At 45.0% G+C, this 15,835-nt stretch overlaps 1 protein-coding gene across 1 annotated transcript; it reads right to left on the bottom strand.

Moving 5' to 3' along the window:
* Nucleotides 1-818: 818 nt before the first annotated feature.
* On the bottom strand, nt 819-14,816 carry atp6ap1a (ATPase H+ transporting accessory protein 1a). Its single transcript, XM_042410441.1, has 11 exons — nt 14,531-14,816; nt 13,543-13,669; nt 12,257-12,331; nt 11,956-12,149; nt 10,109-10,149; nt 9,728-9,813; nt 8,274-8,423; nt 7,235-7,392; nt 5,507-5,557; nt 4,942-5,179; nt 819-2,652 (listed from the first exon to the last, which is right to left on the bottom strand). The coding sequence occupies exons 1-11, from the start codon at nt 14,656-14,658 to the stop codon at nt 2,443-2,445; spliced, it is 1,458 nt and encodes a 485-aa protein (XP_042266375.1). The 5' UTR covers nt 14,659-14,816; the 3' UTR covers nt 819-2,442.
* Between the last annotated feature and the right edge of the window lie 1,019 nt (nt 14,817-15,835).

Genomic DNA, 15,835 nt, shown 5'->3' with positions numbered 1-15,835 from the left:
GAAAATTAAAAAAGTGATTTCAGTGATTTGAAAAACCAATAAAAGAACTTTAAGAAATCAATAATATTAAATCCAATGTGAGGATTTTAATACTGGACTAACGTGGACTTCCTGTCTGGTTTAGGGTTAGAACACGACGAGCTGCATCAGTCCAACCTGCTGCAGATAAAACATGTCTGAACTTTACTGTGTCTGTCTGGAAGAGAAACGATCTGACCCCCCCCCCATCAACCATTATTAAACCAAAGTATTGAATCATCGTGAGTCTCGTTACAGCAGCTGTTTGTTGTATAAAACCGTTTAAAAGTCGTCGTGTAACAACAAACTGATCAAAGTTTTATGATACGACTGATATTCAGAAATCACAAATAACTCGATATATATTGATTAATAATCATCAGTAATGTGGATCTAATGACTCAGTGGTTAAATAATAGAACAGCTGGAGCCTCGTCTCACATCATATCAATACAGTATCAATCAATCAGTATCAATATGTTGCTCTAGAATCAAGACTCAGTGATCGGTTGTCAATAAGAGAATCATTCGGTGTCTAAAATAGCAGGAAAATATCTCAATAACATGAACGTTAAAGTGTGAAAAGCATCAGGTTAAAATAATAAGAAACATTATATATTTAATAATTAAAATGTTTCTCGTTATAGAAACTGATTAACGAGCTGCTCGTTATAGAAACTGATTAACGAGCTGCTCGTTATAGAAACTGATTAACGAGCTGCTCGTTATAGAAACTGATTAACGAGCTGCTCGTTATAAGAAACTGATTAACGAGCTGCTGAAGGAAACACAGCGAAACGTTTCAGTCTTCAGATGTTTTATTGGGTTCACAGCAGCTGCACAACATCAGGAACGTTCACTAACATCATCAGGAACGTTCACTAACATCAGGAATGTTCACTAACAACATCAGGAACGTTCACTAACATCAGGAACGTTCACTAACATCAGGAACGTTCACTAACAACATCAGGAACGTTCACTAACATCAGGAACGTTCACTAACATCAGGAATGTTCACTAACAACATCAGGAACGTTCACTAACATCAGGAATGTTCACTAACAACATCAGGAACGTTCACTAACATCAGGAACGTTCACTAACATCAGGAACGTTCACTAACAACATCAGGAACGTTCACTAACATCAGGAACGTTCACTAACATCAGGAACGTTCACTAACATCAGGAACGTTCACTAACAACATCAGGAACGTTCACTAACATCAGGAACGTTCACTAACATCAGGAATGTTCACTAACAACATCAGGAACGTTCACTAACAACATCAGGAATGTTCACTAACATCAGGAACGTTCACTAACATCAGGAACGTTCACTAACATCAGGAACGTTCACTAACATCAGGAATGTTCACTAACATCAGGAACGTTCACTAACATCAGGAACGTTCACTAACAACATCAGGAACGTTCACTAACATCAGGAACGTTCACTAACATCAGGAACGTTCACTAACATCAGGAACGTTCACTAACATCAGGAACGTTCACTAACATCAGGAATGTTCACTACGAAGCATCAAACTAAATAAATTAAACTGTTTCACATGGAGCAGGTTTCAGTGCACATCAGGTAATAAATACAGTTGATGATGTGAGTTCATCCAGCTCAACATCATGATGGACGAGATTCATCATCCACAGGAAACACCTAAACGTCACAAACACAACAGTAAACACAAACACTCACCAATAAATAGCTTTTCACATTCAGTATGTACAGTTGAGTCCCTTTCATGTGGTCGTTATTATAATCAGTCTGCTGCTCGTGTTTCACTGTTACAGTCGAGTTTCTCTGAAAGACGAAGATGTTTGAGATGAAGCTCGTTGCTGCACGATAAACATGTTAAATGCAGCTGTTTCCTGTTTCCTGTGAACGCAGCACACGAGTAAAACATGAACATTATTCTGTATAGAAAAGATAAATATAAATATGATTCACGTTGTTTAAATTAAAGACGTCAGGAAACAGTTTCTATCATGCAGATTTATGGTTTGAAGAATCTTTGAGTCTTTCAGAGAAAAGGAAGCTGAGACGTGACTGCGACGCCGTGTCGACACAGGAAGTGCAGCAGCATGTTAGCGGTGCGTCACACAGGAGGCGTTCAGGTGCTGTAGGTCACCTGGAAGCGCTCCGAGCGACTGCAGTTACGCTCATAACGAGGAGGAAAACAGATTTCAAGCCTAAAAATATGCCGACATGTCAACAACTTACTTGTTAGTATTAATTGTACTGACGACTGGAAACTGCGGCTGAGACGCTTTCAGTGTGGACACGTTGTAAAACACGAGAGCAACAAACTGGAAACTAGATTCTTTAGGATGCACATTTCAAACATAAAACAGACACATGATGAGTAAACCCTCGTTGTTTAGAGTGTGATTATATAACAGGTCGTCACTCCGTCTGCGGCACAGAGATCGCCGGGCCTTTGGGGTCATCGAAGCGGTCCATGGTGCGGAGCTGCATGATCATGTGCAGGCCGTAGGTGAGCACTAGGACCATGAGGAGACTGGTCATCAGACCCATCCAGATACCAGGAGAGAAGAAGCCGGCGCAGTCGCTGGCGTACGAGAAGTCGCCGCCCGTCACGTTGAAGCCTTGGATCTGCAGAAACACAACCGACGATTATTTCATCTCTTTCCTTCAGCGCTCGGCTCACCTGGTGAACCGCCGTCTCACGGTCCGTTAGCCTAGCTTAGCATGAAGACTGGAAGCAGGCGGGACAGCTACCTAAACACTCGTTAAGCTCTCTGATGTTCTGTTAGGACCCGGCTCTGGATGGTTGAACTATCAGTGGATCACTAGTGTTGGTGAGCAGATGTGTGAATGTGTCGTGGTGCCGCGGGGAGTCTGGATGCACTAATGAAGTCTCTGCCTGTCTGGACCTAAAGGGTGAAACACAGACTCACAGCAGCCCGACGCAAGACGCAAACCTAAAGGCTGTCACAGTTCTAACCAGATGGTGGTTTTACTGGGAGCTGCTGCTGGAATCATTTGTTTGCTGGGAGCAGGTGAGTTCATTTATGAGAGATGCACTATTTCCAGTCTTTATGCTAAGCTAAGTTTCTCTAAACGGGCAAATTCAAGCACCAGTTAAGCAGGAACTGTAAGAACAGACGGTGTATAAAGATGGACGTCATGACAGTGAAGCTAAAACATCTGGATCATAGGTCATAAGCCCCGCCCCCTGCTGGCTGTCGCAGCTCAGGTCATAAGCCCCACCCCCTCCATGTTAGCAGATGGGACAAACTAAAACATCAAACACATTTTTCCCCAAAGATGGTTTCGGTCATTTCAGGTCGTTCTCATCACGCTGATGTTTGTCGCTCATTTTTCTGATCAGTTTGTTTTTAATTAGTTATTTGACGATATAAAACGGGTGTGACGTCATGATTGACAGCCGCTCTCACGCCGTTCTGACGCGGCGTGCTGGGTCGTCTTCAGGCTTCATGAGGTGGAGGACCACAAGGGCCACCGAAATAGTAATAAAGCATTTCTTAATAACTAATTGTACAATTGTACAAGTCAAAAAGTACATCATTTAAAAATACATTAATGAATTCTTAAATAAAAAACAAAATTTCAAAATCTATTTGAAAATGCAGTTTTAAAAGTAGGAATAAAGAAGTGAACATGCAAACTGAATGAAGAACACAGCTTTTAATCAGCCATCAGGATTGGCTAGATTGGAGTCATGTAGCTTTTTATTTCGCCGTTCAGTGAAACAAAAGTAAATCTTTCTCCTCCTGTCAGCGGCTGATAAACTCTGTTGAGTCACATTATGTCAGTTTGACTGTAGTGATATTCAGGTTTTATTTTGACGAATGTGTGCTGGCTGTGTTGTATGAGTGTAAATAACATATGTCTAATTGATGATTAGCATCAATCACAAACTCGTTATCTGAAACGGAGGAGTGGAGACGTTAGCTAGCTAACGCTAGCTCTCCTGAATCTGCCGGTTCGTCTCAGTAACAGAACAAACATTAACGTGATGTCATCATAACTCTCTGGAAGGACACGCAGACAAACCTACAAGCTGCTGCTGGGACAACACACAGCGCTAGCCCAACGTTAGCCCAGCGTTAGCCCAGCGCTAGCCCAGCGCTAGCCCAACGTTAGCCTAGCGTTAGCCCAGCGTTAGCTCAGCGTTAGCCCAGCGTTAGCCCAGCGTTAGCCCAGCACTAGCCCAGCGTTAGCCCAGCGCTAGCCCAGCTGTTAGCTCAGCGTTAGCCCAGCATTAGCCCAGCACTAGCCCAGCGTTAGCCCAGCGCTAGCCCAGCGTTAGCCCAGCGTTAGCCCAGCGCTAGCCCAGCGTTAGCCCAGCGTTAGCCCAGCGCTAGCCCAGCGTTAGCCCAGCGCTAGCCCAGCGCTAGCCCAACGTTAGCCCAGCACTAGCCCAGCGTTAGCCCAGCGCTAGCCCAGCGCTAGCCCAGCGTTAGCCCAGCACTAGCCCAGCGTTAGCCCAGTGTTAGCCCAGCGTTAGCCCAGCTGTTAGCATGTTAGTCAGTTAACTTTAATATCTATATATAATAACGTCATCAGAGTTTTGTCAACAGTTTAATAAGCATGAAGTCATTTGGAGATGAGTTCATGCTTATTAAACGGAGGTTTTATGAAACCGAAGCAGGTCGTTGTCGTTACAGTTGATCAGTTCAGTTTATCGTTATGTGTGTTTTCATTTGTTCTTTTATATCATGAACACTTTTTATTACACTTGTTTGTCTCTTGCCTCAGGTCACAACAACAACACCTGAAGTCCTGCTGAGGTTCACTTCCTGTGTCAGTGCCAGACAGGAAGTGAACAGGGTTACCGTAGCCGATACGGATCCGCTACAACGTGCCGGATGCAGCTCCAGACAACACAAACAGGAACAAATAAAATCAGCATCTTACCTGGAAGTCTTCGAACGACACCCTCCACTGATTGGCCGGATCTTTGGACGAACGTGGAACGAGCAGCGGCCAGCGGAAGTTGGTGACGGACTCGCAGCGGTAGGAGTACTCAGCCGGGGCGTAGATGTTCCTGGTGCCGTTAAACGTGGCTTTAGTCCCGTCGTACTCCAGATCCACCGAGTCCAGAGTAAACCAGCGACGGGAAGAAACCTTGTAGTGACGCTGGCTCATAGCGAAGCTGCACACACACACACACACACACACACACACACACACACACACACACACACACACACACGCGCACACACACACACACACACACACACACACACACAGCTGTGGTGATGAAGGTCGAGGAGGAGGTGATGGTGCATTTTTGCTGCACTGATTAATATCCGTCAACGTCACTGAATTCAAGTATTTCAGGTTTAAACCTCGACGACAGAATATCAGATCCAGCGACACATAAACGTAAACATCTACAGTAAATACATGAGTGAGAGGTAACACACACACACACACACACACACACACACATATACACACTAACGAGATGCAGACTCACATCAGTTTGAAGCTGCGGTGGCCGAGGACGTTCTCATAATTAAGAACCAACCTGCAAAAAACCAAACATGAGATCTTTACTGACTGTTTTCTCCTCCTGTTGACGTTCCCATGCCGACAGGAAACAACTACACATTCAATAAAACAACTGCAGGAAGAACAAGCGTTGATGTCTGGAACAACAATCTCTCCGTCGCTGTTTCATCGGATACGAAGCGTCGGCAGTAAAAATAACGAACTTATAATTCAGTGTTGATGGAAACGTGACGTCAGAGCTCTACAGACGGTCTAAAGGTCTCTTTATAAAATATCCCCATTAATGTTTAATATCATTATAACATTGTTTTAAATGTACCCTATAGAATTATATATATTTAACTGTATGTTAGAACAAAAGGCTTCATAAAGCAGCTGCTGTTGGTTTATATGTGATAGAGTTAATATGGTTAATCTGGTTAATATGGTTAATATGGTTAATATGGTTAATAGAGTTAATATGGTTAATCTGGTTAATATGGTTAATCTGGTTAATAGAGTTAATATGGTTAATCTGGTTAATATGGTTAATCTGGTTAATATGGTTAATATGGTTAATATGGTTAATCTGGTTAATAGAGTTAATATGGTTAATCTGGTTAATATGGTTAATATGGTTAATAGAGTTAATATGGTTAATCTGGTTAATAGAGTTAATATGGTTAATCTGGTTAATATGGTTAATATGGTTAATCTGGTTAATATGGTTAATCTGGTTAATAGAGTTAATATGGTTAATCTGGTTAATATGGTTAATATGGTTAATATGGTTAATAGAGCTAATATGGTTAATCTGGTTAATCTGGTTAATAGAGTTAATATGGTTAATCTGGTTAATATGGTTAATCTGGTTAATATGGTTAATCTGGTTAATAGAGTTAATATGGTTAATCTGGTTAATATGGTTAATATGGTTAATCTGGTTAATATGGTTAATATGGTTAATCTGGTTAATATGGTTAATCTGGTTAATCTGGTTAATAGAGTTAATCTGGTTAATCTGGTTAATATGGTTAATCTGGTTAATATGGTTAATAGAGTTAATATGGTTAATCTGGTTAATATGGTTAATATGGTTAATCTGGTTAATATGGTTAATCTGGTTAATCTGGTTAATAGAGTTAATATGGTTAATCTGGTTAATATGGTTAATATGGTTAATATGGTTAATCTGGTTAATATGGTTAATCTGGTTAATAGAGTTAATCTGGTTAATATGGTTAATATGGTTAATCTGGTTAATAGAGTTAATCTGGTTAATCTGGTTAATAGAGTTAATATGGTTAATCTGGTTAATAGAGTTAATATGGTTAATCTGGTTAATATGGTTAATATGGTTAATATGGTTAATATGGTTAATCTGGTTAATATGGTTAATCTGGTTAATAGAGTTAATCTGGTTAATATGGTTAATATGGTTAATAGAGTTAATATGGTTGATCTGGTTAATATGGTTAATATGGTTAATCTGGTTAATCTGGTTAATATGGTTAATATGGTTAATATGGTTAATCTGGTTAATATGGTTAATCTGGTTAATAGAGTTAATCTGGTTAATATGGTTAATATGGTTAATATGGTTGATCTGGTTAATATGGTTAATATGGTTAATCTGGTTAATCTGGTTAATATGGTTAATCTGGTTAATAAATCCATTTGACTGGACTTTAAGCCCGTCAGAAGAAGGACCTACTTGGCTCTGGTCTTATCGCAGCTGGATCCGTGGAGTTTGGGGCTCACGCCCTCGCCGAAGGTGGACGGCGTGAGGTCGTGGTCCTCCCAGCGGCCGCTCCGCAGGATGCTGACTGACAGACCTTTAGCCCACAGCAGGATGCAGGTTTCCTCTCCTTCCTGCAGAGAGAAAGAATCAATCTGCTTTTATTTTGTTTTATTCTTTTTCTTATTGTCAATAAATCACATAAAGACCAAAAGCAACAACATGTTGGTCCGTCTGGTAAATACTTCCTGACGTCTCTCAGCTGCGAGCTCATTGGTTCCTCCTGAAGACACAAATATAAAACACACGCTTTCACTTCCTGAAACAGCTGCTCACCGTTCCTCATACAGCAGGAAACAGTTTGTCGGGACTATTTTCAGCGGCGGATGAACCACATGTGGTGCTGTGAGTGTTTATGATGTCATCACTGACAGCTGCTGGTTCTGCGTTTGATGAACATTATTATTTAAACTGCAGCTCCGTCATTAAACTAACAGAATCCACCTTAAAGTGAAAATACTGCAGCAACATGTTTTGATGCCTCGCGGCACCATAAATCATGTGACCACCCTTGTGATGTCACACTCGTATCAGACGTGTCGCTCTAGTTACTGGATGTGCTGCTGCATATTTAAAGGATCCGGCTGCTGAGTTTCTGTAGTTTCTGTAGTTTCTGTGTTGTTTGCAGAGTTTTGGACTTTCTGTCTTTGATAAATTTAATATATAATATAAAAGTCAGAGGTTGTTTATCTGTAAACAGAACAGCGTTTCTGCACATGCTCAGTAGCGTCTGCCGTACACAGAACTGCTCTCTGGAGACTGAAAACATGATGCTGTTATTAGTTTCATGATGAAGGATCATGTGACCCAGAGCAGCGATGTTTTAATCAGACATATTGATACAAACACGATACTGATCAGTAGATCAGTTCATTGATCCAAACATGAGATTTATTGACAAGAAGAAACGTGTGTCATGGCGACGCACTACGATGATGTCACCGAGTCACTGAACCTTAAACTCCACTGGACCGTAGATCTCAGCCTTCTCCTTGATCCGCCGCTGCCGCTCACGCTCACGCTCACGCTCACGGTAACCACCTCTGGCCTGCAAGAGAGAGCGGCCTCCTCCAAGCCCCGCCTCCACCGACAGAGACGCCGCCTCCTGGCAACACACACACGAGCAGAGTGAACACACACACACACACACACACACACACACACACATAAAGAGTGAACACACACACACACACACACACATAAAGAGTGAACACACACACACACACACACACACACACACACACACACACACACATAAAGAGTGAACACACACACACACACACACACACACCAGCAGAGTGAACACACACACACATAAAGAGTGAACACACACACACACACACACCAGCAGAGTGAACACACACACACACACACACACACACACACACACACAAGCAGAGTGAACACACACACACACACACACACACACACACACACACACCAGCAGAGTGAACACACACACACACACACACACACACACAAGCAGAGTGAACTCACACACACACATAAAGAGTGAACACACACACACACACACACACATAAACAGAGTGAACACACACACACACACACACACACACACATAAACAGAGTGAACACACACACACACACACACATAAAGAGTGAACACACACACACACACACACACACATATAAACAGAGTGAACACACACACACACACACACATAAAGAGTGAACACACACACACACACACATAAAGAGTGAACACACACACACACACACACATAAAGAGTGAACACACACACACACATAAAGAGTGAACACACACACACACACACACACACATATAAACAGAGTGAACACACACACACACACACACACACACACACACACATAAAGAGTGAACACACACACACACACACACACACACACATAAACAGAGTGAACACACACACACATGTAAACAGAGTGAACACACACACACACACACACACACACACACATAAAGAGTGAACACACACACACACACACACACACACACACACACATAAACAGAGTGAACACACACACACACACACACATAAAGAGTGAACACACACACACACACACACATATAAACAGAGTGAACACACACACACACACACACACACACAAAGAGTGAACACACACACACACACACACATATAAACAGAGTGAACACACACACACACACACATAAAGAGTGAAAACACACACACATGTAAACAGAGTGAACACACACACACACACACATAAAGAGTGAACACACACACACACACACACATATAAACAGAGTGAACACACATACACACACACACACACATAAACAGAGTGAACACACACACACACACACATAAACAGAGTGAACACACACACACACACACACACACACACACACACACACACACACATGTAAACAGAGTGACCTCTGACCTGTGACGGCTGCAGCGCCGTATAAATGGCCGTGTAGGGAACAGATTGAGTCTTCATGATGCTCATCACCTGACCAATCACCTCATCTGGAAATCAATATGTTCATTAATGGATCCTCTTCACCACATTCTTCATATATATTATAAATCCATTATGATTAGTAATTAGTGCTCTATTGTGTAACACAACATCTGTATCACATCTGTCCGTCCCAGCAGACGGATCCTCCGCTGTTAAAGGGTTTTTATGGAGTTTTAAGGGTCTGAGGACAGATGTTGTCTCTCTGTACAGACTTTAAAGCCTTTGAGGCAGTTTGTGGGTTCAACAAATAAAAGTGACTTGACAACATTACAGCCGTCAGCAGCTTTATGTCAGACTCACCGTTTCCACTGAGAATCTCTTTAGCAGACATCAGATCAGCCCTGAAAGAGTCAAAGAGACGAGAGTCAGACTTCAAAAACCTTTTTAATGCCACAGAACAGATTTAAATCCTGTTTCACAATCATACACCATCACATCTGGAGGAAAGAAGGAGAAGTGAAATCCTGTTACTATAGTTTGTTTACGAGGAAGCTTCCTGAAGCTGACCAATCAGAACAGAGCGGGCTCATCAGGAGGCGGGGCTTAAAGAGACAGGAGCTAAAACGGCCTGTTAGAGACAGAGGCTGAACTGAGGGGCTGCATAAAGGACCAGTAGAAGATCAATAAGATATAAAAGATATTCCAGTAAAGCCCCAGAATATAAATATAGACGTGGAAATGTGCAGAATATGTCTTTTGACTCCTACCGAGCTTTGACATGCTGGGCTTTGACATGCTGGGCTTTAGCGTGCCGGGCTTTAACGTGCCGGGCTTTAACGTGCCGGGCTTTAGCGTGCCGGGCTTTAGCGTGCCGGGCTTTGATATGCCGGGCTTTAGCGTGCCGGGCTTTAGCGTGCTGGGCTTTGATATGCCGGGCTTTAGCGTGCCGGGCTTTAGCGTGCTGGGCTTTGATATGCCGGGCTTTAGCGTGCCGGGCTTTAGCGTGCCGGGCTTTAGCGTGCTGGGCTTTGATATGCCGGGCTTTAGCGTGCCGGGCTTTAACGTGCCGGGCTTTAGCGTGCCGGGCTTTAACGTGCCGGGCTTTAACGTGCCGGGCTTTAGCGTGCCGGGCTTTAGCGTGCCGGGCTTTGATATGCCGGGCTTTAGCGTGCCGGGCTTTAGCGTGCCGGGCTTTAACGTGCCGGGCTTTAGCGTGCCGGGCTTTAGTGTGCCGGGCTTTAACGTGCCGGGCTTTAGCGTGCCGGGCTTTAACGTGCCGGGCTTTAGCGTGCCGGGCTTTAGCGTGCCGGGCTTTAGCGTGCCGGGCTTTAACGTGCCGGGCTTTAGCGTGCCGGGCTTTGATATGCTGGGCTTTAGCGTGCCGGGCTTTAGCGTGCCGGGCTTTAGCGTGCCGGGCTTTAGCGTGCTGGGCTTTGACGTGCCGGGCTTTAGCGTGCCGGGCTTTAGCGTGCCGGGCTTTGACGTGCCGGGCTTTAGCGTGCCGGGCTTTAGCGTGCCGGGCTTTGACATGCCGGGCTTTAGCGTGCCGGGCTTTAGCGTGCCGGGCTTTAGCGTGCCGGGCTTTAACGTGCCGGGCTTTAGCGTGCCGGGCTTTGACGTGCCGGGCTTTAGCGTGCCGGGCTTTAGCGTGCCGGGCTTTAACGTGCCGGGCTTTAACGTGCCGGGCTTTAGCGTGCCGGGCTTTGACGTGCCGGGCTTTAGCGTGCCGGGCTTTAGCATGCCGGGCTTTAGCGTGCTGGGCTTTGACGTGCCGGGCTTTGACGTGCCGGGCTTTAGCGTGCCGGGCTTTGACGTGCTGGGCTTTGACGTGCCGGGCTTTAGCGTGCCGGGCTTTAGCGTGCCGGGCTTTGACGTGCTGGGCTTTGACGTGCTGGGCTTTAGCGTGCCGGGCTTTAGCGTGCCGGGCTTTAGCGTGCCGGGCTTTAGCGTGCCGGGCTTTAGCGTGCTGGGCTTTAGCGTGCTGGGCTTTGACGTGCTGGGCTTTGACGTGCCGGGCTTTGACGTGCTGGGCTTTAGCGTGCCGGGCTTTAGCGTGCCGGGCTTTAGCGTGCTGGGCTTTAATGTGCTGGGCTCTGTACTGGGAAAGACCTGAATGTTGTGATGGTTAAACCATGATACTGGCATCACCATCAGTACTCAGTTCTGATTGGCTGACTCTGATTGACAGGTGTGTCCGGTGGACGTACCCGATGCCGTACGGCAGCCTGAACACCAGCAGGGCAGGTGAGGAGGCGTTGAGTCTCAGCTGGCTCAGTGTCTCAGGGTCCATGTACAGAGGGGAGGTTTCCAATTGGTCCTGCAGCTGGCCAATCACTGCGTTGGAGGCCGGCCAGGACACAGCAGGTAACACCAGAGGAGAGGACGAGGACATCAGAGCGCTCTGAGGCACAGGAGAGATGAATGAATGACAAGAAGAGACATGTTTCTGACAGGAAGGGGACTCTAACGAGAGAACTACCAGGAAACACTGAGAGTAATAAATCTTACCTCCAGGTTGGGGAAAGCGCTGTCCTGCTTGTTTCCAAACGCTCCTCCATACATGGTGAAGTCCTCGATGCTCATCTGGTGTGGAGACAAAGACAAACACTCTGTTACAGTGAGCAGACAGTTTGGACTCTGATGACCTTTGAAGACATCTGTCTTTTACTTGCACAGCAGTTTATAACTCTGAGGACAGTTACCATGGCGACATCACTACGACTACGTGCAGTAGTCGTATGCATCCCCACCAGAGGAAGTAAAACCTGGACCATGTTTATAGCAACATTACTGGCAGCTACATAAAAAGAGTCAAACCAGTGAACAGATGAAGCTGCAGCAGCTCTGCAGGACGGTTTGAGATGCTGCCACCAGGAGAACCACATCAACCAGGAGAACCACATCAACCTGGAGGAAAACACATCAACCTGGAGGAAAACACATCAACCTGGAGGAAAACACATCAACCTGGAGGAACATACATCAACCTGGAGGAAAACACATCAACCTGGAGGAAAACACATCAACAGATGTGATGATGATGAACAGACAGGTGAGGGCTCTGCCTTTCACTCAGGTGATGATGAAACACCACCAGAATAAGACTGAAAGCATCCAGGAGGCAAAGCGGAGACGTCAGCAGAGACGTCAGCAGAGACGGGACCAGAGAGATGTGGCAGCTGATCCAGAACATCACAGACTACTGCAGGACTGTCCCCGTAATGTTTGAGGCCACGTTGGCAGACGAGTTGAACTCGTTCTGACATCCTCAACAAACAGTCGGCTGTAAAGTCCAGTCGGTCTGCAGAAGACCTGCTGCTGTCAGTTATTAACTGACACGCTGTCGTCTGCACTGCACATATATATACATATATACATATAACTGCACTACAACATGAAAATAGATTTATTTATTAGTTTATATACTTCCTGTTTGTATGAGTAGCATTAAGGGATTACCAACTACATCACTGCATTTCCTTCTAATCTCATGTTGCAAAATGATAATAAATGAATCTTTATGAATGAAACTCTGCAAATTGTGTCACGATTTTTGAGAAAATCTGCTGCAGAATCAAACATGTTTGTCCTCAGGGGTCGGGTCAGGGTTCGGGTCAGGGTTCGGGTCAGGGTTCGGGTTCGGGGTTGGGGTTGGGGTTCGGGGTTGGGGTTCGGGTCAGGGTCAGGGTCAGGGTCAGGGTTCGGGGTCAGGGTTCGGGTTCGGGTTCGGGTCAGGGTTCGGGTCAGGGTTCGGGTTCGGGTTCGGGTCAGGGTTCGGGGTAGGGATGTGTTACCTTGTCCTGGAGAAACAGCACGATGTTTCGTGGACCCACATTCAGAGCTTTCTCCAGGTAAGCAGCCAGCTGCTGCTGCCCGACGATGTGACCGGCCGACGGAGGAGACTGGCTGGGCAGAAACGTCCTGAACAACAAGTCACATGATCAGTTCAAACACAGACGAGAGTGAAGCAGGAAGATAATATTCACAATCAACAGCAGTGAAACAGTCAGAATGACGCCGCAGGGAACGTCAGCGTTTATCTTCATCTGACTGAAGAACTGGATTAGAATAGATTTATATTTTAAATATGATAAACTATTGATCCAGAGCACCAACAGTAAAGGTTCAATATAGACTCAATTATATCTGACTGGACAGAAATGTGTGTATATATTATATATTATACATATATACACACATGCTGTCCTGCATGAACTGATGATGATGCAGCTGCTCTTCATTATTACACATAAAGCTGATCATATTGATCTCCATCAGCAGTGATAGTAGTTTATTAACATGATGTAATTATTGATCTCCATCAGCAGTGATAGTAGTTTATTAACATGATGTAATTATTGATCTCCATCAGCAGTGATGGTAGTTTATTAACATGATGTAATTATTGATCTCCATCAGCAGTGATGGTAGTTTATTAACATGATGTAATTATTGTTATATTTCACAGACACAGAGAGTAAAGTACAGACGTTCATCCAGCAGCTGTGATGTGGATCATCACTATCGATCATCGATCCTGTGTATTGATAACGGGCCTGCTGGAGGACACCTGACGTCATGAGGATTACTGTCTCACCTTTCGTTACTTTAATTATTCACGCGCTTAAACGAAACACAATCCAGTCAGTATTTTATTGATTATCTAACGGAGAACTATAGAGGCCGCGTGACGTCCCGATAACATCCAGCTCACCGTTACACGACCGTTACACGACCGTTACACGACGTCAAATAACCGTCAGCTATCCGTCAGAATCTCACCCCTCGCTGGTCCACAGGAGCAGCGGGACCTGGTCCTCGCAGAGTCCCGGCTTCAGAGAGACCAGCAGGCCGACAAACAGCGACAGAGCCGCGGAGGAGCCGAGACGGAGAGTCCCTGCAGCCGCCATCTTCACCAGATCTGACAGTGACGTCAGTCACGTGACGGTGGATGAAGAAGATGCTCCTCTGCGGCGGACGTCACTGACGCACTGGATGCGCGAACCTCAGCGGTGCGCGTGCGTCGTTGAACTGCTGCGTCCCGCACGCTCGCAGCGTCCACGCGGGAAGCGCGTCTGTCTAACCCTGACCCACCCGCAGCCCGGTCCCCGCCGCCGGCAGCCCGGTCCCCGCCGCCGGCAGCCCGGTCTCCGCCGCCCGCAGCCCGGTCCCCGCCGCCGGCAGCCCGGTCTGTCCACCCGGTTCCCGGTGTATTTCTGCTGACGTCCGGGACGCGCTGCATGCGCGAGCAGCGCGCGTGCGTCGCTTCATCTAGAGATTCCAGGTTTTCTCCGTGTGACGCGCGCGGTTCTCAGCAGAAATACACACTTTCCCACATGTATATCATTAAAACAAATATAAAATAAATGACTATAAATAATCAAATTAATCAGTAAATAAAGATTATTAGAAAGCTTTTGATAAAAGTTTTTAAACGCGACTTAAAAGAAGAAACTGAATTAGCAAGTCTGAGATTCTCTGCAGGTTCTCTAAACCTCCTAAACCTCCTAAACCTCCAACCCTCCTAAACCTCGAACCCTCCTAAACCTCCTAAACCCCCTCAGCCTCAGCAGCACGGATAACACATCCACGGTTGATGATGTCATCTTTCACGGTTGATGATGTCATCCTTGATAACAGATAATACATCCATGGATTAATGATTGATGACGTAATGTAATGATTGATAAGGGGAGAGCAGATGTAATCTGGGGCCATGAAGTGTTTTACATATATTGACTGTATTTATTTATGGGGACAGTTTTTAACAGTAAGGATGTTCTGCTGTTAGCTCAAAGCTAATTTACAATCCAAACATACAACAGCACAACAACAAGCAGCACAAAGCAAAAAACACACAGAACACACAAAATACAAAATACAAAACTACACACAACAGCACATCACACACACACTGTCACTTAGAAATTAATAATATAAACATGTCAAATTAAAAGCAGGACTATGCTAATGCTAATGCTAATGCTAATGCTAATGAGACCAGAGACGGAGTTTAGACTCAGTGTCACACAGCTGATTGGTCTTTAGCAGATTATTTAATTGAAATAATAAATAATGTAATTAGGA

This window comes from Thunnus maccoyii, chromosome 4 (genome assembly GCF_910596095.1).
Source record: "Thunnus maccoyii chromosome 4, fThuMac1.1, whole genome shotgun sequence".
NCBI classification, from domain to species: Eukaryota; Metazoa; Chordata; class Actinopteri; order Scombriformes; family Scombridae; genus Thunnus; species Thunnus maccoyii.
This window is presented reverse-complemented; position numbering and strand designations above follow the sequence as displayed.

Excerpts from the sequence above, each read along its gene's own strand:
- atp6ap1a (XM_042410441.1), bottom strand. The coding sequence starts at position 14,658 with ATGGCGGCTGCAGGGACTCTCCGTCTCGGCTCCTCCGCGGCTCTGTCG. Across the intron at positions 12,332-13,542 it reads TGCTGTTTCTCCAGGACAAG|ATGAGCATCGAGGACTTCAC; the intron begins GTAACACATCCC and ends TCTCCACACCAG. Across the intron at positions 10,150-11,955 it reads AGGCTGCCGTACGGCATCGG|GGCTGATCTGATGTCTGCTA; the intron begins GTACGTCCACCG and ends TGACTCTTTCAG.